This window comes from Jaculus jaculus, chromosome 1 (genome assembly GCF_020740685.1).
Source record: "Jaculus jaculus isolate mJacJac1 chromosome 1, mJacJac1.mat.Y.cur, whole genome shotgun sequence".
NCBI classification, from domain to species: domain Eukaryota; kingdom Metazoa; phylum Chordata; class Mammalia; order Rodentia; family Dipodidae; genus Jaculus; species Jaculus jaculus.
Genome location: NC_059102.1, coordinates 171294510 through 171318273, shown reverse-complemented (window position 1 = coordinate 171318273; position 23764 = coordinate 171294510). Strand labels below are relative to the sequence as shown.

General features: G+C 42.8%; 1 protein-coding gene across 11 annotated transcripts in view; it reads left to right on the top strand.

Annotated features, from left to right (window-relative positions):
• Nucleotides 1-23764, top strand: part of Ctnnd1 (catenin delta 1) — an 82644-nt gene that overhangs the window by 37307 nt on the left and 21573 nt on the right. For 7 of the 11 annotated variants that reach the window (XM_045147181.1, XM_045147189.1, XM_045147172.1 and 4 more), the window contains exons 2-9: nucleotides 4628-4748; nucleotides 7175-7463; nucleotides 10118-10189; nucleotides 11665-11817; nucleotides 12922-13457; nucleotides 19396-19859; nucleotides 20905-21088; nucleotides 22774-22891. In XM_045147181.1, coding sequence (XP_045003116.1) covers nucleotides 7269-7463; nucleotides 10118-10189; nucleotides 11665-11817; nucleotides 12922-13457; nucleotides 19396-19859; nucleotides 20905-21088; nucleotides 22774-22891 — 1722 coding nt within the window. In that variant the 5' untranslated portion in view covers nucleotides 4628-4748; nucleotides 7175-7268. The remainder of the gene's footprint in view (nucleotides 1-4627; nucleotides 4749-7174; nucleotides 7464-10117; nucleotides 10190-11664; nucleotides 11818-12921; nucleotides 13458-19395; nucleotides 19860-20904; nucleotides 21089-22773; nucleotides 22892-23764) is intronic. The other 4 variants (XM_004667718.2, XM_045147153.1, XM_045147149.1 and 1 more) reach the window with 2 other exon arrangements.

Here is a 23764-nt window from a genome sequence, read left to right as displayed (position 1 = left end):
TTTCTTTTTTAATTGAGATAAGGCCACCCTGTCTCTGTAGCCCAGGCTCTCCTCAAACTCATAGCAAACCTCTTGCTTCTGCATCTCAAATATGATTACAGTCATGAGCCGTCTTGCCTGCACCAAATTAGATTTCTGTACTGAGTTTACAGTGGAGCAAGTCATTTCATAGACTGTACTGTTGGTAACTGGTCCATACTGCTATTTGGTTGGCGTTAAATATTTGGTTCTTCTGAACATTCATGACAATCCTCCTACCTTTGCCTTCCTAATGTGCCACCACGCCTGGCTCTGAGATGTAATTTTTATCATTGTCGTTACTTGAATGAAGGAGTTGTAGATTCTGGGTCATTAGATAGAAAGCCTTTCTAGTGTGACAGGTGGGATTCAGTAATATAGGACTAATTGCTTGTTAAGAGTAAAACCACCTATTCTCAGAAAGTATAGTCTTAGGAGAATAACAAGGCTCATATTATGTGAATTCCTTGATGATTTTTTTTAAAATATTTGTTGTCATTTTTATTTCTTTATTTGAGAGTGACAGAGAGAGAGGGAGAGAAAGAAACAGATAGAGAGAGAATGGGCACACCAGAGCTTCCAGCTACTGCAAATGAACTCCAGATGCATGCGCCCCCTTGTGCATCTGGCTAATGTGGGTCCTGGGGAATCGAGCTTCGAACCAGGGTCCTTTAGGCTTCACAGGCAAGCACTTAACCGCTAAGCCATCTCTCCAGCCCTCCTTGATGATTTTTAAAAATTTATTTATTTATTTTTATTTTGTTTTTTTGAGGTAGGGTCTCACTCTAGCCCAGGCTGACCTGGAATTCACTATGGAGTCTCAGGGTGGCCTTGAACTCACAACAATCCTCCTACCTCTGCCTCCCAGTGCTGGGACGAAAGGCATGCACCACCATGCTGGCCTTAAAATTTATTTTTATATTTTATTTTTATTTATTTATTTGAGACAGACAGAGAGAGAGAGAGAGAGAGAGAGAGAGAGAGATTGAGAGAGAGAGAGAGGGAGGGAGAGAGAGAGAGAAATTGAGAATGGGCATGCCAGGGCCTCTAGCCACTGCATATGAGCTCTAGATGCATGTGCCTTCAAGTACATCTGGCTTATGTGAGTCCTGGGTCCTTTGGCTTTGCAGGAGTGCTTTAACTGCTAAGCCATCTCTCCAGCCCCCCTGATAATCTTTTTTAGTGAAAGCAAGTGTAATCTATTTTAGAACATTGAGTGGCAAACCTGGAAAGGTGTTGGACCAGATTTACAAGACTTTCCTGACTATCTGCCAAAATCAGTTAATGGTTTGCAGACTCTGGTCTGTAGTACAACCTTTTTGTGATATATATGGCATGGAGAAGAAACTTACTCGTCTCTGAGTTATAAGACTGTATACTGTAGCTGTGGTAGCTTCATTCTTGTTTCCAGTTTGTTTCTTTTTCATATATGGGTAATTCTTTTGTTAATTTTTTTGTTTGTTTTTTTTGAGGTAGGGTCTCACTCTAGCCCAGGCTGACCTGAAATTCACTATGTAGTTTCAGGGTGGCCTTGAACTCATGGCATTCCTCCTACCTCTGCCTCCCAAGTGCTGGGATTAAAGGTGTGCACCACCATGCCTGGCTATGGGTAATTCTTTTTTCTTTTTAAGATTATTTTTATTTATTTATTTGAGACAGAGAGGGAGGGAGGGAGAGAAAGAGGGAGGGAAAATGAGAATGGGAATGGGCGTGCCAGGGCCTCTAGCCACGGAAATGAACTCCAGACACATGCACTACCATGTGCACCTGGCTTATGTGGCTCCTGGAGAATCGAACCTGAGTCCTTAGGCTTCGCAGGCATGCTTCTTAACTGCTAAGCCATCTCTCCAGCCCTAATTCTTTAGCTTAAAGAAAAGTGGAAAATTTTTCCTTCCCTCTTTTCCTGTAATGGTTAGGAAGAAAGCTTTCAGAGGTTTAGAGCAGAATGACTTGTACCATCTACCTTTTTCCTTTTCTGTTTTCTTAAGATATATATAGATATTTTTTCAAGGCAGGATCTCACTGAAGCCCAGGCTGACCTGGAATTCACTATGTCATCTCAGGATGGCCTTGAACTTGTGGAATCCTCCTACCTCTGCCTCCCAAGCGCCTACCACACCCAGCTCTCTTTTAAGATTTTTTAATTTGCACATGCATGCCTATGTATAGGTGTATGTATGTGAGCTTCTCAGGGTCCCTTGTCATTGAAAATGAATACCTATCCAGCTTTATATGGGTAGCTGGGAAATTAAACCTGGGAGGGCAGGCTTTGTAAGCAAGTGCCTTTAACCACTGTGCCATCTCCCCAGCGCCGTCCCAGCACCCTTTGAAACATAGTTTTGCTGTGCAACCTTAGGCCTTACTTGAATTTGGGCTCTTCCTGTCACAGTTTCCTGAGTGGTGGGATTACAGGCATTTGCCACTATTCCCTGCTTAGACCATCATCAGATACTGTGCTTATACTTGGATAGCATGGCATAGAAAGAGAATGTAGGCTTTGGTGTAAATTCCAGATTTGCTATAAATTCTAAGACTTTGGTTAATTTTTTTTTAACCTATGATGTATCTGTTTTCACATTTGCAGTAAAACGTACTTCCTTATTGTTGTCACGATTGCCTGGATAAAAACAGCAAAGCATTCAGTAATTTATAATGTTTTGTGTGTTCTTTTTCTATGTGGTATTACACTGGAAAGGCTCAGAATAGGACATAAAGAACTTAGTGTAATAGATTTGTAATGCTGTAAGAACTGCCAGCCACTAGCTAAGCAACACTGGTCTAGGTGGGACCTTGTAAATAGAGTTGGAATAGGGAAACCAGCTCAATCACATTGCAGAACCCAGTTATGTTCTTGATCTGGTTAATTTCATCTACTACTTCACAAAATAGTTTGGGGCTGAGACATTACCATGAAGTAATGTAATTGGAAGACAGAAACTAACTCTTGTAACAACTTAATACCTCACATTTGTAACATACATTGTCTCACCTAATCCTCACAGCAGCTCTGAGGTAGACTCAGCTGGTGTTGGGTATCATGAAGATGAGACCAACCATTGTTGGCTAGTGGTGGAGCTGGGGCTGGGACTAGTCTTGTGGGTTGTCCCATGTAGCCTCTGCTTCTGCTTTCTTTCACGCAGAAAATCTACTCATGTGTTGTTTAGAGCAAGGAATCTGACCTCTCTTTCTACTTAACTGTGCTGTCCTCCAATTAGAGCAGTTTGGTCAGCTTTAAAGCCAGGAAGATGAAGGAAGCAAGTGTTTCTCCAGACTGCTTTCTGACCTAGATCCCTGGGTATTTTTCCTAACTTCCCTCCTAAGCCCCTTGATTGAAATAAAGTTGTGGGGGCAAAAAGTGACCATTTATGGCACGATGGCAGTTTCTTTCTGCAGCAGGCAGTGTTGTTTCTGTGTGCCCCATCGTAGTGGTAGTTTGAGCTTTTATTAGCAAAGAAGATTACAGGGTAGAGGCTGCCAGAGTGGTAAGTGCAGTGCAGGCCCTGTTCAAAAGGAGTAACTGGAAGAATTTCTCTCATGCTGAGTTTTCATGGTGTAGAAGGTTCATAGGTCATTGTACATAGTAGATAAAGGCAAGTGGTTAAAATGAAGAAACAGATGCAAAGGGAACAATTTAAAAGAAAAGGGCTGGGACATGGTGGCACACACCTTTAACCCCAGTTCAAGGCTTCCAGGTCAGCCTGGGCTAGATTGGGACCCTACCTTGGGGGAAAGGGACCACTGGTGTGGTGATGAACTCTTGTGATCCAGCACTTGGGAGGTAGAGGCAGAAAGATAGGAATTTAAGGCCCACTTAAGCTATATGAGACCTTGTCTCAGGGAAAGAACAAAACATTTCTTTCTAGTGGCTCATAGGATTGCTGGAGTATAGGGTGGGTATATTAAATGATATTAGGATTTAGACTGAAAGAAAGAACAGGGATATGTGATTGTGGGAGCTGAGTAGCACTGATTTAGGGGAGGTTCAACATGTTCTCAGATTTGGGGCTGAATGAATTTTGGAGTTATTGGGCATCTGCTTATCAGTTTTCTCTGGATACTCTTGCTTGCTTTTAGATACACTCTAGACAAACAGTCCCAAGGTTTTATGCTTGGTGGGGCTCTGGGGAGCGTGGGAAAGGGAACCTAAGCAAAAGGCTCAGCTTAGGCTAGTCCCCACATGTTTTCCCCACCGTGACTATTGCATTGGTTTCTCAATGTCTTTGTGGGCATGCTGGAACTGGGCTTTGAGGTTTCTGCCTTAAGGGTGGGAAGGCGGGGGAAGGGCATTCCAACAGCAATTCCCCCCCCTAGTTTGATTGCGGGGCACAAAGGATATGTGGGTTTTTATCAATATCATAACTGGTTCTGGTTCTGTATGAATTGAAAGTAGATGAACTCTGGCATGACAATAGAATCATGTTATAATTAAATATGGCGTAGTGATCTGAAGAAAAAAGTTTAAAGGGCATTTGTAACATTAAGCAATTCCAAGTTATATTTTAAATTACTCCCTTTCATTCCTAATACCCCTCCTTGCTCCTCTTTTATTTATGTATTGGGTATGCTTTATTTTCTTCTCATTTCATTTTTCTTCCAAATCTGTCTGCAGCTCTCTGCTTCCTGCTTCCTTCTTGCTGTGGTGGCTTGGATGCTTCTTCCATGATTTTCTTGAATCTGGACTGGGCTGTTCTCTGTGTTAAAGCAATCAATTACTACCCTTCTCTTAAAAGGTGTGTATAAGATATATATTTATTAAGAGTAAAGAGGTATTTTAGGTGCCTTCTTTTCTTAGAAGGTTGATAAGAGTGAAGATTAGGGGAGATTTATTCCTCAACTTGTCTTAACAGTATATATTTTGGATTGGCCATAATGTTTCCCATAGCTTATAAGTCAAAAGGCCCACAAAGTTCAATAGTATGAGTAATAATGCTTCTTTATTTACTAGCCAACTGGCTGTTTGTATAAGGACATGAGGAGGTCTTCATGTCTATGTTACTGTGATTTTTCTGGTATTGGGGATTGAATGGAGGTCCTCATACATGCTAGGAACTGATGGATATAGGCCTTACACATGATAGGCCAGCACTTTACCACTATGCTGTACCTTCAGCTCTTTTTAAAAAAATAAAAAGCAAAAATATTTTGAGATAGGGTCTTGCCAAGTTGTCCAGCCTGGCCTTGAATTCATTCTGTAGCCCAGATGGGCCTTGAATTTTTAGTCTACTGCCTCAACCTTCCAATAGTGGGGATTAAAGGTCTGTACCACCAGGCCAAGCTATTATTTGTTGTATAAGTAGCAACATAAATCCCTTAAATATATTGATACCTACCCTGAATTGAATCAAGTAAAGGGGTAAAAAGTCCTTTTTAGAATGTTTACAGGCTTTTAAGATAGAGGAAGTGCCAGTGCCAGTTGTTAATGTCTGGAGGTAAGGGTATGGACTACTTTAAGGCACCATATCAGAGTTTGATCCTAGTTTTCTTTCTTGTTTCTCTGTCTCCTCTTTGTTTTTGAGGTAGTGTTTCTAGCCCAGACTGACCTGGAATTCACTGTGGCCTCGAACTTGAGTCAATCCTCCTACCTCTGCCTCCTGAGTGCTGGCATTAAAGGTGCGGGCACCACCACACCCTGCTCTTTCCCGATTTCTATGGCAGTGATAATCTCCCTTTTTAGTGGTGCTCAGGATTGCATCCAAGGCCTCTTATGTGTTAACAAGCTCTCAGCTAAACATCCCAGCACCCCCCCTTTTTTTTCTCCCCTCAAGGCAGTATCTACTGTAGCCCAGGGCCGACCTGGAACTCAGTGGATCTAGCACCAGGCTGGCCTTGAACTCATGATGATCCTTCTGCTTCAGCCTGGGTCTAAAGGTGTGCACTGCCATGCCCATTTTTTTAAAGTTTGTATTATTTATTTTGGTTTTTCAAGGTAGGGTTTCACTGTGGCTCAGGCTGACCTGGAATTAACTATGTAGTCTTAGGGTGGCCTCGAACTCACGGTGGTGATCCTCCTACCTCTGCCTCCCGAGTGCTGGGATTAAAGGCTTGTGCCACCATGCCCGGCTTGCCTTGTCCATTTTGAAATAGGGTCTCACTAAGTTGTCCACACTGTCCTTGACTCTGTAGTTTGGGCAGACTTTGATCTTGTGATCCTCCTGCCTGGTGAGCAGGTGGTGTTATAGGCTGGGTTTGAGGCTGCCTTTTTACAGTGTTTTGTGCTTCTGTCACTGTCTTGTTTCAGTTAAGATATGCTTCGTCCTGAGAGGATAGTTTTGGAAGGTAGAAAGACCTCTTTAGAAATATATGAAACATGGAGGCTTTAGTTTTCTGCCTTTGATTGTAGGAAGTTTTTTATATTTCTGTTTCTTAACTGGCATTTTAAAGTAGATCTCCCCTCTTCCCCACACCAAGTGAGTGTTGGGGATTGGATGTTCTCCTTATACTTGTACAGCAAGCGCTTTTACCCACTGAACCAACCATTTCCCTGGCCCTTTCAGTGGCCTTTTGTTTTTGTTTTTGTTTTTGGAGGTAGGGTCTTGCTCTGACCTGGAATTCACTATGTAGTCTCAGGATGGCCTTGAACAATCCTACTCTGCCTCCCAAGTGCTAGGACTAAAGGTGTGTATCACCACGCCTGGCTTTTAAGTGGCAGTTTTGTTTAGCATATTAGTGTACTAAGTCAGTTTGTCACTACTGAAGCATTTTTAGTGTTCACATTTGGGAAAGGATAAGGAAAGTCCGTACTGTCCCACTGTCTCCAGAAGTGGCATGTCCTTGCTAGACAGTAAGTGCTTATCCCAACTGTAGATTTAAAACTTTTAAATTGGTGCCAGCAAAATTTTCCAGGTTAAAAGAATCTGATTTTAGTTTCATGTCATGAGTACGGTGCTTAGCCACACTGTCCTTGTCCTGATAACAGTGGAGACTCTTGGATCTAGTTGCACCTTTCTTTTCCATAGATGTGCTAGTGTTGAAGGGGGTAGTGAGTGAAAAATCCTGCTTGAGCAGACACTGGTGGTGGGCTCCCAAGCTTGGTGGTGGCTTGCTTTCTGTATTGCAGTAAAACCACAGAGGGCATCTTTGGCTCTGGGTTTAACAATTCAGCTGTCTTCTCTGACCTGTGGTCTTTTTTCTCCTCTCCCTTACCCTTTCCCGATAGTGTGGAGTGAGGGAGCATTCTTCCTCCTTCCTACTCCCTCTGTGATCCACCTTCCTTTTTACCCTGCCCTGCGGCGGCTCCGCCCCTTACCTTCATGGACGACTCAGAGGTGGAGTCGACCGCCAGCATCTTGGCCTCTGTGAAGGAACAAGAGGCCCAATTTGAGAAGCTGACCCGGGCGCTGGAGGAGGAACGGCGCCACGTCTCGGCGCAACTGGAACGCGTCCGGGTCTCACCACAAGATGCCAACACACTCTTGGCCAACGGCACCCTCTCCCGTCGGCATCAGGTAACCCCTCTCTCCACCAGACCTGGAGGTAGGACTTAGGCATGGTCCCAAGAGGCTGTGACCTTTAGTGAGAAGCTAGGCTTTCCTTAGGGATAGGCTATCTAATTCCCATATTCTATGATGAGTTTTTTTTCCCCCCAGGAATTTGAAGAGATAAAGGAATACCCATGCAGAGCTGAGTTGGCTGGACTTTAGAAGCACCATGTCACTTCCTGTTTTTGTTGCAGTGGGTTTTCTAGATAGGGATGCAGTTCTAGAAATGGTAGTGTCGTTTGGAGTTTTACTGGAGTCTCTTGACTGTTTTCTCTGAAATACATTTTTCTTGGTGTCAAAAATCTAGAAATTAGCTGGGTGTGCAGGTTTACGCCTTTAATCCCAGCACTTGGGAGGCTGAGGTAGGAGGAGCTCAGTGAGTTCAAGGTCAGCCTGGGCTGCAGAGTGAGTTCCAAATTAGCTTGAGCTAGAGCGAGACCCTGCTTCAAAAAACAAAAACAAAACAACAGACTTCTATGTTATACCCACCTAGTGGTTGGGGACGTTGGGCATTTTGTGCACCTGGGGTCTGGTCTGTAGATTGTGTATCCTGTTCTGTATTGTCCTTGCATGCTCTTTGTTGGCTGTGTAAATCATGTCTTGAAGGATGGCATCATTGTTAATTCGTGGTTAGGGGTGGAGAGGGAACATCATTATTAAATAATAAAAAATAAAAAAAAATGAAAATTAAATCATAATTTAGCCCAAATAACCATAGGAGCCAATGGGCTTTGGGTTGGCTGATTCTGTGATGTGACTGAGAGAGTTGTTAGAAATGAGAAGTAACTTGTGTAGTTTATATGTTTTATCTAGTCTGAGATTTTATCAGTATGTGTGCACATACACACACACACACAGTCACGCCTGGCTGTAGACATTACTTGATATATAGCATCTATCGAGGTCCTTAGGTGAGAACTAGAACACTGCTTATAACTGATAGTATATCTTACTGATTGCTTGCTTATTCATTTATTTATCTTGTGGTGCTAGGGTACCTTACACATTCTTGACAAATGCTCTACTGTTGAGCTACATAAGAGACTTACTGACTGACTGACTGACTGTCTACCTGTGTGGAACTGAGGATGGAACTCAGGGCCTTGTGCATGCTAGGTATTTGTTTTGCCACTGAGCATAATTCCAAGCTCCTTGAGGTTTTGAGGACAAGGTCTTACTATGTATCTTAGGCTGCTCTCAAATTCATGATTCTCCTGCCTTTGCTTCCTGAGGGCTGGGATTATAGGCATGTGCTATCATACCTAGCTGCCTGTTTAATATTTTAAGATATGGTAAGTCTGTCATGCTGAGGAGCCTCACAATAAGGTGAGAAGACAGAATTCCAGTTGGGGACAATCAGGAATATGAGAGAGGCTGTGTGTGTACAATTAGGATTTGGGATGAAATATCTTGAAAGGAGAACAGGACTGCTCAGCCTTAGAAGTGGTGGGGAATCCCAGGATTTATGTGGTTTTTCTCTCCTACTGTCTATTTTTAACTTCTGTTCAGCAATGAAACCACACCCTTCCTTCTTCCTGAAAGTAATGTTTAACTTCCTTTCCCTTAGTATTATACTCTATGTAAAGGGGCGGAGTCTCCCAAGGCAGTTGGATCTCATTGTATTCTACTGGGAGAGGAGCAAAGATTTTTTTTTTTTTTTTTTTCAAGGTAGGGTCTCACTCTAGCCCAGGCTGACTTGGAATTTAGTATGTAGTCTCAGGGTGGTCCTGAACTCATAGTGATTCTCCTATCTCTGCCTCCCAAGTGCTAGGATTAAAGGCGTGTACCACCATACCAGGCAAGAAATGTATTTTTTTAAAAAAAATATTTAATTAATTTTTAGAGAGAGAGAATGGGTACACCAGGGCCTCCAGCCACTGCAAACAAATTCCAGATGCATGTGCCCCCTTGTGCATCTGGCTAACGTGAGTCCTGGGGAATTGAGCCTTGAACCAGAGTCCATATGCTTCACAGGCAGGCGCTTAACCACTAAACCATCTCTCTAGCCCAAGAAATGTATTTTTATGGGTATAATATCATTATATTATTTTTTGTTGCTTAAGACAGAGCAATTTAGAGGCATTCTAGAATATGTTTTGTAGCTGTAATTTGATTTAAAGACATTGACACTGTTCTTAAAGAGAATTGGAGTACTTGCTTCCCTCATATCTAGCTGGATTGGAAGTTTCCAAATGGTAGTAGAGCATGAAGATTCATAGGGCAATACAGAAGGCATTTGGAAACCCCTATTTTTGCTTTTTTAACTTTCCTTATATTCTTAGGGCTTTCCAAAAAGGTTGTATGTAGCTGACTCTGTATGTAGTTCAGCATGTAGTTTCTGATGGACAGTTACATATCCTTAAACAAAACTACTGACTCCAAAACCTGTATACTCTTGGGATGTTCATTCTTATGTTCCAGTCTACCAGAATTCTAGGCCTAATTCCAGTTTTGAACTATACACTAAAGAGTATTGTGGTTCTTTTGAGTATTGACACCAGGACTTCAGGCCACAAATGTCTTCTTGTAGGCCCATTTCCTATTTGGAAAAAAGACATTTGGGTGCAACACAGCAAAAGAAGGCCATAAGTTGAATTGTCAACTTGTGGGTTATTTTTCAGAACGGCCGGTTTGTGGGCGATGCTGACCTTGAGAGACAGAAATTTTCAGATTTGAAACTCAACGGACCCCAGGTAAATCTGTTGATTTAAGGTCTGGGTGGTTTCATTGATGTTATTTCTTCCCTACCTTTATGAGAATATTGGTATTTTGTAAAATGCCAGGCACATCGTAAACACCCATTAATTCTTTCATTTAGGAAAGAAGGTATACCCCCAAAATATGTGACGTTTTGTTGATGATGATGATGATGATTATTAGTTTGGTTTTTCAAGGTAGGGTCGCACTCAAGTAAGTCTAGGCTGACCTGGAATTCACTATGTAGTCTCAGGCTGGCCTCCAACCCAAAATGATCTTCCTGCCTCGGCCACCTGAGTGCTGGGATTAAAGGTGTGCACCACAGACCTGCCAATTACTATTAGTATTTTTTGGTTTTTCGAGGCAGGGTCACACTCTATCCCAGGCTGACCTGGAATTCACTGTGTGGTTTCAGGGTAGCCTTGAACTCATGGTGATCTCCTACCTCTGCGTTGCTGGGATTAAAGGTGTGAGCCATCACCATTGGTTTTTATCATGACCTTCCTATTCCCTCACTTTTACTGTAATTTTGGGGAGGACATGATTCTGCTTTGTAGAAAACCTTACCTAAAATCTGACTGGACAGTATGTGAAAAGTAACAGAGCAGTCAGATGACGATTTACTGGGTCTGGTGGCCCAGGACTAAAATCCCAGCTACTGGGGAGGTGGACGTAGAAAGATTGAACTCCAGTGTAGGCCACTAATGATGTCTTTCAAAATAAAAAGTAAAACTAGACCTGAGGGTATAGCTCAATAGTAGAGCTCTTGCCTACCATGAATGAGGCCCTAGTTTTAACCCTAGGACTACAAAAACAAAACAAAACAAAAAAGGATTGGAGAAAAAAAAGGAGGATTTTTCCTTTGTATCTTAAAAATCTTTCTTGGGTTACCTCCATTTTTGAAGTATCACTCATGTATAGCTGTAACCAGTTAACACAGTTCATATTCAAGTAAGTGACCAGAACTGGGAAGTTAATCTGATGTCTCTGTTATTTGGATGTCAATGTGGTATAGTCAACTCGTTTCATGTTTGTTAAGTAATTAGAGCTGGAAAATTATATTAACTATCCTTTTATACAAGTTTAAAATGACAACTACCCTTTCTAAAAACCACACAGTCTATGGAAGATGCTGGATGAAGCCTCCCCATCTCCACAGGCAGGCACACGTGCTTATTAGATGGATGGTCAAGTCATACAGTTTTTTTAAAACAAAATTTATTTATTTGAGAGAAAGAGGTGGTGGGGAGAGGGAGGGAGGGAGAGAATGGGCACACCAGAGCCTCTAGCCACTGCAAGCCAACTCCAGACGCATGCACCACCCTGCCACCCTGTGCATGTAGCTTATGTGGGTACTGGGGAATTGAACCTGAGTTCTTAGGCTTTGCAGGCAAGTACCCTAACTGCTAAGCTATCTCTCCAGCCCAATACATAAAGTTTGATAGTAGCTTCATTCTTTTTCCTATTACAGGATCATAGTCACCTTCTGTATAGCACTATCCCCAGGATGCAAGAACCCGGGCAGATTGTGGAAACCTACACGGAGGAGGACCCTGAGGGAGCCATGTCTGTTGTCTCTGTGGAGACATCAGATGATGGGACCACTCGTCGCACAGAGACCACAGTAAGCTGAGATCCATATAGTGTCTTGAAGTGATAGATCTTCATAGTATCTGTAGGGAAGAGATTTGTCAAGGGCCAGTAATCTGTGCTGATGCCATGAAGTAAGTGATCTGGTTAAACAAAAGGTAAGGGAGATAGATGAAAATACAGTGGAATGGGAAGAGAGGTACTGTTAAGATCTGTAGAAACTTCCCTTTGAGGTTCAGTTATTACTAGGGCAAGTTTCTTGCTTAGGGACATCTATGGGATAGAAAAAAAGAAGGATGGCAGGCCACCAGATTTTTCTAAGTAAAGTGACCTAGACTCCTACTTACAGGTAGGGATTTCTTTTCTTCCTTTTTTTTCCCCTCACTCTAGCCCAGGCTGACCTGGAATTCACTATGTAGTTTCAGGCTGGCCTCAAATTTATAGTGATCCTCTTACCTCTTGCCTCCCAAGTGCTAGGATTAAAGGTGTGCAAAACCATGCCCAGCAGGGGTTTCTTTTCTTAGGATGGTCTAGAATTTGGGTGGGAGAGATGGCTCAGTGGTTAAAGGCACTTGCTTCCAAAGCCATCTCCCCTGGGTTCTGTTCCTCCAGTACCCCCTATAAAGCCAGGCACACAAAAGTGGTACATATGCCTGGAGTTCATTTACAGTGGCAGGAGCCAGTGGTATGCCTATACTCTCTCTTAAAAAAATGAAAAGCTAAAGCCGGGTGTGGTGGCTTATGCCTTCAATCCCAGCACTCGGGAGGCAGAGGTAGGTAGATTGTGAGTTCAAGGACACCCTGAGACTACATAGTGAATCCCAGGTCAGCCTAGGCTAGAAAGTGATACCCTACCTCAAAACAAAACAAAAAAACCAAAAAAGAAAACAAACAACAATCTTCTCGGCCTTTTGGCTAAGATCAAGTGTAGAAAACAAACAAATAAAAAATCAAAAGATAGTCAGGCTTGGTGCCTTTAATCCCAGCACTATACAGTGGATTCCTGGTCAGCCTGGGCTAGAGCAAGACCCTATTTCGGAAATCCCCCCCCCCAAAAAAAAAAGGAATGGTCTGGAATTTAAGTTTATGTACTTCATTTCTTTCAATAGTTTTTCTTTTTCTCATTCCTTAACCGAAGGTCAAGAAAGTTGTGAAGACTGTGACAACACGGACAGTCCAGCCAGTCGCTATGGGACCAGACGGGCTGCCTGTGGATGCCTCATCAGTTTCCAACAACTATATCCAGACTTTGGGTCGTGACTTCCGCAAGAATGGCAATGGGGGACCTGGTCCCTACGTGGGGCAAGCAGGCACTGCCACCCTCCCTAGGAACTTCCACTACCCTCCAGATGGATATAGCCGTCACTATGAAGATGGGTATCCAGGTGGCAGTGACAACTATGGCAGTCTTTCCCGGGTGACCCGCATTGAGGAGCGTTATAGACCCAGCATGGAAGGCTACCGGGCCCCTAGTAGACAGGATGTCTATGGCCCCCAGCCCCAGGTTCGGGTAGGTGGGAGTAGCGTGGATTTGCATCGCTTTCATCCAGAGCCGTATGGGCTGGAGGATGACCAGCGCAGCATGGGCTATGATGACCTAGATTATGGCATGATGTCTGATTATGGCACTGCCCGTCGGACTGGGACACCTTCTGACCCTCGCCGACGCCTCAGGTAGGCAAGAAGGGAAGGCTTTTCCCTCTCCTAAGGACTTTTAGGAATCAAAGACACTTAAGGCTTCTCTCCCTCTCTGTTTTTCATGGAAGGCTACCCTGTTTTTCCTTTTTCTAATTTCAGATTAATTTGCTGCATTATTCTTTTCTGTTATGCATTTCATAGATTGTAATTATGGAAAACTTTTTTTTTTATATTGAGGAGTAAAATAGGGCCTTGTGCATGCAGGCAAGCACTCTACCACAGAGCTATATACTCAGTTCCCCTTTTAATTTTTTTTTTTTTTTCGAGGTACGGTCTCACTCTAGCCCAGGCTGATCTGAAATTCACTATGGAGTCTCAGGGTGGCCTCGAACTCATGGCAATCCTCCTACCTCTGCTTCCCAAGTGCTGGGATTAAAGGCGTGCACCACCATGCCCAGCTTAATTTTTATTTTAAAAAATATTTTAGGAATTTATTTATTTGTTTAATAGAAAGAAGCAGATAGTGTGAGTATTGGAGCATCAGAGCTTCCTGCCACTGCAAACCAGCTACAGATACATGCACCACTTTGTGCATCTGGCTTTATGTGGCTACTGGGGAATTAAACCCTGGCCATCAAGCTTTGCAGGCAAGTGCCGTAACCACTGAGCCATCTCTCTAGCCCCTTATCTTTTTTTTTTTTTTTTTTTTTTGTGGTAGGGTCTCACTCTAGCTCAGGCTGACCTGGAACTCACTGGGTATTCTCAGGGTGGCCTCGAACTCACAGTGATGCTCCTACCTCTGCCTGCCAAGTGCTGGGATTAAAGACGTGTACCACTATGTCCAGATTAATCACTTAGGTTTTAAAATTTATTTATTTGCAAGCTGAGGGAGACAGAGGGAAAGTGAGTGAGAGAGATGAGATGGGATAGGGAGAGAGAGAGAGAGAGAATGGGTGTGTTGGGGCCTCCAGCCCCTACAGATGAACTCCAGAAGCATGTGCTACCTCATGCATCTGGCTTACATGGGTCCTGGGGAATTGAACCTGGGTCTTTAGGTTTCACAGGTGAGCACCTTAACCACTAAGCCATTTGTCCAGTTTTGGTTTTCATATTGTAAACAGTCTTAGTTCTAGAGTTGTACAAAAATCAGGTTTGACTCTGGGCTGCAAACAGGTCTGTGTTAGGCCAAAAATAAGGGGTGATTTATAGTTGTCTTCATGGTAGCTGTTGCTGAATTTGTGTATATAGGGGGTCATAACCTTCTAAAGCAAATGCCTTGCTACTTCCCTTAGATATTAGGTTGTATTGGCTAGGAGTAAACTGGATTGGGCTGGGAACAAGGGTAGAGGCCCCATTATCTAAAGCCTGGGTGAGTCACTCACCTTTCAGATGTCTTGGTTAGCTCATCCAACTTCCCATGTGACTCACTTTTTATTCCTGAAGGGTCACCAGACCTGAGCTGGTGCAGCCTAGAGCAGTAGATAACAGCTATGATTGGAGCAGTCTGCCTAGGGTGTGGGCTCTAGTACAAGTCTACTTTTTCTGACTTCCTCATTAGTAAAGAGTGATTAGACCCAGATGGGTGTGGATGGCTAGGCCCTTCTCTGCTGTGCCTAGCTATAGCAGTTAACAGAAAGAGAGTTTGGGGCTTGGTTCTTGGGTTTGTTCCAGGGTGGTGTTGGACTTAGAAACCTGCTAGACTAGCAAGAACCTTGGCAGCTTCCTGTTAGGAGTCTAGGAGAGCAATGCAAGGTCAAACTAACACAGTGAGGCAGTGATTAGTGGAAAGAACACTGAACTTGCTGGGCGTGGTGGTGCACTCCTTCAATCCCAGCACTCGGAAGGCAGAGGTAGAAGGATCGCCGTGAGTTCGAGGCTACCCTGAGTCTTCATAGTGAGTTCCAGGTCAGCCTGGACAAGAGTGAGACCCTACCTCGCAAAACAAAAAACAAACAAACAAACAAACAAACAAACAAACAAAAAACAAAACAAACAAAACAACAACAACAAAAAGAACACAGAACTTGAACTTGAAGACCTTGGTTCTGGTTGCACCTCTGCCACCACTTGTATAACCTAAACCAAGTCCTTTGATCTTTTGGGCACAATGTGATTATAAAGTGAAAGAAGGAATCTTGATCCTCTGATATTTAAAAAAAAAAAAAGGAAATACAAGATAGATTTCAAATAATGGTTCCTTTCCTGAGTGACTGAAATCAAGTCACATCAGTTATTTTTAATTGCTTATCTAAATAAAAAAGGAAAAAAAAAACATGCTCAGCTCACTGCTTGAAGCACCTAGAAAGCACACCATTCACTTTTGAAGAACCCTTGTTAATGTTTTGGGACATCCCTTGAACTTTTTTCTGTAAACATGTCCATTTCTCCCTCATTGAAATGAAATTTGGGGGCTGGAGAGATGTCTTAGCAGTTTTTTGCTTACAAAACTTGCTTTACAAAGCCTAACTACTAGAGTTGGATTTCCCCAGGACCCACTTAAAGCCACATGCAGAATGGCGCATATGTCCTGAGTCCATTCGCAGTGGCTGGAGGCTCTAGTGTGTGCCCATTCTCTCTTACTATCTCTGCTTGAAAATAAATAAATATTTAAAAAAAAATTGGGGGCTATGAGACTCAGTGGATAAAGAACTTGCTATTCAAGGATGAGCACTTGAGTTCAATTCCCCAGATGTAGAGCCAAATGCTGCAGCCTGAGCGTCCCAGTGAGCTTGTGATGAGAAAGGGAGGTGGAAACAGAATTCTCAGAACCTTTTGTGGGCCAGCTAGCCTGTCTAATGCAGTAGTGAACAGCCAGACACACTGCCTCAAACAAGGTGGAAGGCTCTGACTTGTATATACAATGTGCTGTGTGTGCATATGTTCTTTCATACTTGCACATTGGACACACAAATGAAAAAAAAAAATTTTTTTCCCCATGTACTGCTTAGTAGCCTGCTTTATTCCCTCCCTCCACCTTGTAGTGTCTCACTCTGGGCCAGGCTGACCTGGAATTTGTCTCAGGGTGGCCTCAAACTCATGGCAGTCCTATTTCTGCCTCCCAAGTGTTGGAATCAAAGGTGTGCACCATCATGTCTGGCTAGTAGCCTGTTTTCTTTTTAAATCGTCAAAGTTTTTTTTTTTTTTTTAATTTTTATTTATTTATTTATTTGAGAGTGACAGAGAGAGAGAAAGAGGCAGATAGATAGAATGGCCACGCCAGGTCCTCCAGCCACTGCAAACAAACTCCAGACGCATGCGCCCCCTTGTGTATCTGGCTAATGTGTTTCCTGGGGAGTCTAGCCTTGAACCGGGGTCCTTAGGCTTCACAGGGAAGTGCTTAAATACTAAGACATCTCTCCAGTCCCAGTAGCCTGTTTTTTAAAATGGAACTGTATAACTTGTTCCTTTTATGTCAATGATATTTTATATTAGTGATCCCCCAACTGTGATTTGTCCCTCTGTTAAATGGTCACTGTTGATACCTGTGAGATGGCTTACTTTGAGTGTTTAGTGACAGTGGGAATGGCTTTATTTAGCAACAGTCTTGTTTGAAGCATCTCACACAATAGATTTTGCCTTTCTCCTGTAGAAGCCAGAGTAAGATGAGCTCACAAATAATGGGGCTCTTCCTTTCTGGTGGTTATGAATAAATAATAATGTGACAGCTTCGCCCTCTAGTGGATGTTGATAGTACTGAAGCAGGAAAGATTGCCTCCTATTTGACTTGACCTTCAGTTCTCTCTGATCCTTGTAGTAGAGCATCCCAAATTTAGTATTGGCCAGTAGACTCCATTTTGACAAAATTGGAAGTGCTCAGAAATTGGAAGATGGAGAGGGGACTTGGGAGATGGCTTAATGGTTAAAGGCACTTGCCTGCAAAGCATGATAGCCCAGGTTCAATTCCTCAATACCCACATAAAGCCAGACACACAAAGTGGCACATGTGTCTGGAGTTTATTTGAAGTTACAGGAGGCTGTGGTGTGCCTATACTTTTCTCCCTCCCTTTCTCTCTTTCTCTTTCTCAGATAATAAATAAAAATATGGCCAGGTATGGTAGGACATGCCTTTAATCCCAGCTCTTCAGAGGCAGAGGTAGGAGGATCGTCATGAGTTCATGAATTCAAGGCCACCCTGAGACTATGTAGTGAGTTCCAGGTTAGCCTGGGCTCAAGTGAGACCCTACCTCGAAAGACCAAGAAAAAAACAAACAACAATAACAAAACAACCAACCACTCCCCCCCCAAAATAAAAGAAATTAGAAGATGAAACTTCTCAAACATACTTGAGTAGTAGATGTGACCTTGGGACAAGCCATGAATTAATGTTCAAGCTTGTACCTTAGTACCAGATGATGTAGCAAGACTTCTTTCTCTCTGCTTTTCTTTTTTTATTAAATTTTTAAAATTTTTATTAGCATTTTCCATTATTATTAAAAAAAATCCCATGATAATTCCCTGCCTCCCCACCCCCCACACTTTCCTCTTTGAAATTCCATTCTCCATCATATTACCTCCCCATCACAATCATTGTACTTACATATATACAATATCAACCTATTAAGTACCCTCCTCCCTTCCTTTCTCTTCCCTTTATGTTTCCTTTTTAACTTACTGGCCTCTGCTACTAAGTATTTTCATTCTCACGCAGAAGCCCAACCATCTGTAGCTAGGATCCACATATGAGAGAGAACATGTGGCGCTTGGCTTTCTGGGCCTGGGTTACCTCACTTAGTATAATCCTTTCCAGGTCCATCCATTTTTCTGCAAATTTCATAACTTCATTTTTCTTTACTGCTGAGTGGAACTACATTGTATGAATGTGCCACATCTTCATTATCCACTCATCAGTTGAGGGACATTTAGGCTGGTTCCATTTCCCAGCTATTATAAATTGAGCAGCAATAAACATGGTTGAGCACGTATTTCTAAGTAAATGAGATGAGTCCTTTGGATATATGCCTAGGAGTGCTATAGCTGGGTGCTTTTCTTTTTCTTTTTTCTCCAGTTAGGGTCTTGCTCTAGCCCAGGCTGACCTGGAATTTACTATGCAGTTTCAGGGTGATCTTGAACTCACAGCAGTTCTCTTCTGTCTGCCTCCCAAGTATTGGGATTAAAGGTGTATACCACCACATCTAACTTCTTTTCTTTTTTTTTTTTTTTTTTTCAAGGTAGGGTCTTGCTCTAGTCCAGGCTGACCTGGAATTCACTATGTAGTCTCAGGGTGGCCTGGAACTCATGGTGATCCTCCTACCTTTGCCTCCCAAGTACTGGGATTAAAGGCGTGCGCCACCACAACTGTCCTTCCCTTCCTTTCCCTTCTTTCCTCCTCCTTTCCCTGTTTTCCTCTTCCATCCCCTTCTTTCCTCCTCCCTTCCCTTCCTCCCCCCCCCCCCTTTTTTTTGAGGTAGAGTCTAGTCCTAGCTAAAAAGGCCCTCTATAGTCTCAGGCTGGCCTGAAACTCACATTGATTCTCCTATCCCTGTCCTCGCCCCCCAGTGCTGGGATTAAAGGTGTGCGCCACCACGCCCGGCTTCCTGCCTGTTATTTTCTGAATCAACAAAATTCATTACGAGAAAAAAGAGTAGTTTTAATCTCATTGTAGGTTGCCTATAAAGTTTGAAAATTGGACCTGGCTCAACAGATAAAGGCACTTGCTTGCAAAGCCTGCTGGACCATGTTTAATTCCCCAGCAACCATGTAAAAGCCTGATGCACAAAGTGGTATATGTATCTGGAGTTTGTTTGTTTGCAGCAGCAAAAGGTCCTGGTGCATCTATGCTTTCTCTCTCTTGCAAGTAAAATAAATAAATAAATAAATAAATAAATAAATAAATCAGCCTACCATGTGTAAAATGAAGAGGATAGGATTTCTGTAGTAAATTTGGGGTTAGTCCTTCCTTGAAGATGAGGGTAATAGGAACACTCAAGAAAGTAGACTTAACTGCTTGATTCTTTGTTCTTCCAAAACTTTGCAGGAGCTATGAAGACATGATTGGTGAGGAGGTGCCATCGGATCAGTACTATTGGGCTCCTTTGGCCCAACATGAGCGGGGAAGTTTAGCAAGCTTGGATAGTCTGCGCAAGGGAGGGGCCCCACCTCCCAACTGGAGACAACCTGAGCTGCCGGAGGTGATTGCCATGCTGGGATTCCGCTTGGACGCCGTTAAGTCGAATGCAGCTGCCTACCTGCAGCACTTATGCTATCGCAATGACAAGGTGAAGACTGATGTTCGAAAGCTCAAGGGCATCCCAGTGCTGGTGGGATTGTTAGACCACCCAAAAAAGGAAGTGCACCTTGGAGCATGTGGAGCTCTCAAGAATATCTCTTTTGGGCGTGACCAAGATAACAAGATTGCAATAAAAAACTGTGATGGTGTTCCTGCCCTTGTAAGACTGCTCAGAAAGGCTCGTGATATGGACCTTACTGAAGTCATTACTGGTGAGTTCTAGATCTGAAGAAGTTGCTTGGGAGTCACTATTACTTCCTAGAATTAAAGAGCTAGAGGGATTGCCCTTTAGCTGTTGACTTTAGGTTGTGAAATGGTGACCTTTGGTTCAAATCCACCTCATAGATTTATTTAGGTAACACAGGGTTAAAAAATCATTTGCTAGTGCTTAAAATTCTTCATGGTAGCTTCTGTTAGGTGTGGGGAAGTCTGAGGGAATTAAATCTGTTTCTCGCTACCAGCACTTGGTCTGAGCTGATTTGAGGGCCTGTGTTCTTCAGTTTGCAGCAATCTCCAATACATTCTGTTATTTCTGACCAATGTCTGTCAAAAAGGAAGATGTTTCCCACTCATGTGGAAGCGGCATGTCAATGCCATTTACCCACACATAGTGTTATAATTTGTTCTAAATATCTGCCTGCCTTGACTCATCTGCCTGGTCTATGTAGAACTTGTGATCCTAGCTTTATTTAGAATAGTAATTTTCCAGATTGTGGGTAGTGATCCATTAGTGTGAAATGAACAAAATTTTGCGGGTCATAATCGTCATTCTAGAGATAGAAAAAGAAATACTATAGATGATTAGTTTCCAATTGGGAGAGATTTTGGCTCCCAGAGAACATCTGCAGTATTGAAGTTGGGTTTGATTGTGATAATTTGAAGTGGAGTAGTGAATGCTCTTGGCATCCGGTGAACAAAGCTAAGACTCCTGGTAAACAGAATATCTAAAAATGGGCAGGACAGCTTCCTGTAATAAAAGATTATGTGACCTAAAGTAACTGTTGCTGGGTGGAGAACCTGATGTAGATTATTGAGCATTGCTTATCCTGTTGTGATCTGTGTGTTTGTATTGAACTAGAGCATAAAATATATATGTTAGCATGGGACATAAACAGAAGCACAGAGTCATATGGGCTCCACAAAGGACACATATTTGATTGTTGAGGAACAATAGAAGGAATGGAATAGTGGGTTCTCTCTGATATTCTCCAAGCACTATCTTGAGTACTGGTAAGCTCTTTAAATTGTTCCTGACAGGAACACTGTGGAATCTCTCATCTCATGACTCAATCAAAATGGAGATTGTAGACCATGCACTGCACGCCTTGACAGATGAAGTGATCATTCCACATTCTGGTTGGGAGAGAGAACCTAATGAAGATTGTAAGCCACGCCATATTGAGTGGGAGTCGGTGCTCACCAACACAGCCGGCTGCCTTAGGTAAGTGAAGGTTTATATGAAAATAGACTGAATTTTTACTGGGTCTGGTGGTATAGACCTGTAATCCAAGATACTCCAGAGGTAATAGTTCATAGCCTGTGTGTACACTACAGAGTGAGTCCAAGGTTTGTTGGATAACTTTGTAAGACTCTGTCTCAAAAAAAAAAAAAAAAAAAAAAGGTAGTATAGTGCTTATTTGGCATCCACAAGGCTCTAGATTTTATCTTTAGTACTATATACCCCCTAAAAGAAAAAGATTAAATTTTGATGATTGATATCTTTTCTTAAAAAAAAAGAAAGTTTTTTTTTTTGTTGTTGTTGTTTTGTTTTGTTTGTTTTTGGAGGTAGGGTCTCCTTGTAGCTTAGGCTGACCTGGAATTCACTATGTAGTCTAAGACTGGCCTTGGATTCACAACGATTCTCCTACTTGTGCCTCCTGAGTGCTAGGACTAAAGGTGTATGCCATCATGCCTGGCCTTTTTTTTTTTTTTTTTTTTTTTAAGATAGGGTCTCACTGATACTGGGGAACCCATCAGGCATTGCAAGCAAGCACATTTAACTACTGAGCCATCTCTCCAGCCCCCATCATTTATTATTTTAAACATTTTATTTATTTGAGAGAGAAAAAGAGGCAGATGGATAGAAAGAGAGAATGGGTTCCTCTAGCCACTGCAAATGAAGTCGACACATGCACCACTTGTGTATCTAGCTTATGTGGGGACTGGGGAGTTGAACCTGGGCTTAGGCTTTGCAGGCAAGTGCCTTAACCGCTGAACCCATCTCTCCAGTCGGTCATCATTATTATCTTTAAGACAAAGTCTTGCTTTGTAGTCTAATTTGGCCTTGAACTCTTTTTTAAAAATTTTTTTTTATTATTTATTTCTTTGATAGAAAAAGAGGGGAAGAGAGTGAGCATGGGGACACCAGGGCCTCCAGCCACTGCAAACGAACTCTAGATGTGTGCACCCCCTTGTGCATCTGGCTAATGTGGGTCCTGGGAAATTGAACCTGGGTCCTTTGGCTTTGCAGGCAAATGCCTTAACCACTAAGCCATTCCTGTATTCCTGGCCTTGAACTCTTGATTCTCCTACCTCAGCCTCACAAGTGTTGGGATTATAGTTATGAGCCACCACACCTGGCCCTCTCCTCCCCTCCCCTCTCCTCTGTTCCTTTCCCCTTCCTTTCTTTCCCCTCCTATCTTTCCTCAGGGTCTCACTCTAATTAGCACCCAGGCTAATCTGGAACTCACTCTGTAGCCCAGGATTTTCCCAAACTCATGGTAATTTCCCTACTTCTGCCTCTTGACTTCTGGGATTAAAGATGTGGCCCACCACACTTGGCCAGTGGACTTTTTTCCCCTCCCTGAGATAGGGTCTCACTTTGGTCCTGGCTGACCTGGAACTCACTCTGTAGCCAGGCTGGGCTTGAACTCACAGCGATCCTCTTACTTCTGCCTCCTCAGTGCTGGATTAAAGATGTGCACCATCATACCTTGCTAGTGTACATGTTTAATCCTGACTCCATGGGCTTACAAATTGATCATACTGTCAGTCAGTTTTGTCTCAAGTGTAGAGCCTTGTTTGTAATAGGTATTGATTATAGTGAATAGAAAAGGTTGGTGTTGGGATATTTATGAGAGACCTTCTGAATTTGAGTCATTTTTGGCACCTTCTGGTTCCCCTCAGGAATGTAAGCTCAGAGAGGAGTGAAGCTCGCCGGAAACTCCGGGAATGTGATGGCTTAGTTGATGCCCTCATTTTCATTGTTCAGGCAGAGATTGGGCAGAAGGATTCAGACAGCAAGGTAAGTTAATAGCTGAGTGAATTTCATTCACTGCATGTATGAGGTACCTGTAGTTCAGACCTACCACTTCAAGCTCCCAGATAATGTGAAATAGTTATGCCAGTCCCTTCTTAGAGTAGACATTCAGTTGAAAATAGTTTTCTTCAGAATTTCTTTCACATATGTATTAAAGCTGCTTAGTAGTCTTCAAAGATTATAATTTTTTCTTTAAATTAAAAAATATTTTTAATTATTTGAGAGAGAGAGAAAGAGGCAGAGAGAGGGAGAGACAGAATTGGCATGCCAGGGCCACCAACGACTGCAAACAAACTCCAGATGCAGGTACCCCCTTGTGCATCTGGCTTATATGGGTCCTGGGGAATGGAACAGGGGTCCATTGGCTTTGCAGGCAAATGCCTTAACCACTATCTCTCTAGCCCTAGATTGTATGTTTTCTAAGTAGGGAAAAGAGTGGCCTAAGTTTTGGAGCCACACACCAAATAATAGCAGGAGCCATTCTGTATCTATAATTAGACCTTCTGTTAGCCTGAAGATACAGGATTTTGGGAAGCATGGGGTGCTGAAGAGGCATCCTAAGAGATGATTGATTGGTCCAGTGTTTATTTTTTGTTTTTTTGAGGCAAGGTCAATAGACTGGCTTTAAAAAAAAAATGTTTGTTTTTTTTAAGTCTGAGAGAGCAAGAGAGAGAATTGGTACACTAGGTCCTCCAGCCAGTGTAATCAAACTTAAGACGTTTATGCCACCTAGTGTCATGTGTGACCTTGTATGCTTGTGTCACCGTGTGCATCTGGCTTACGTTGTACCTGGAGAGTACAACATGGGTCTTTAGGCTTCACAGGCAAGCGCCTTAAACAACAAGCCATTTCTTCAGC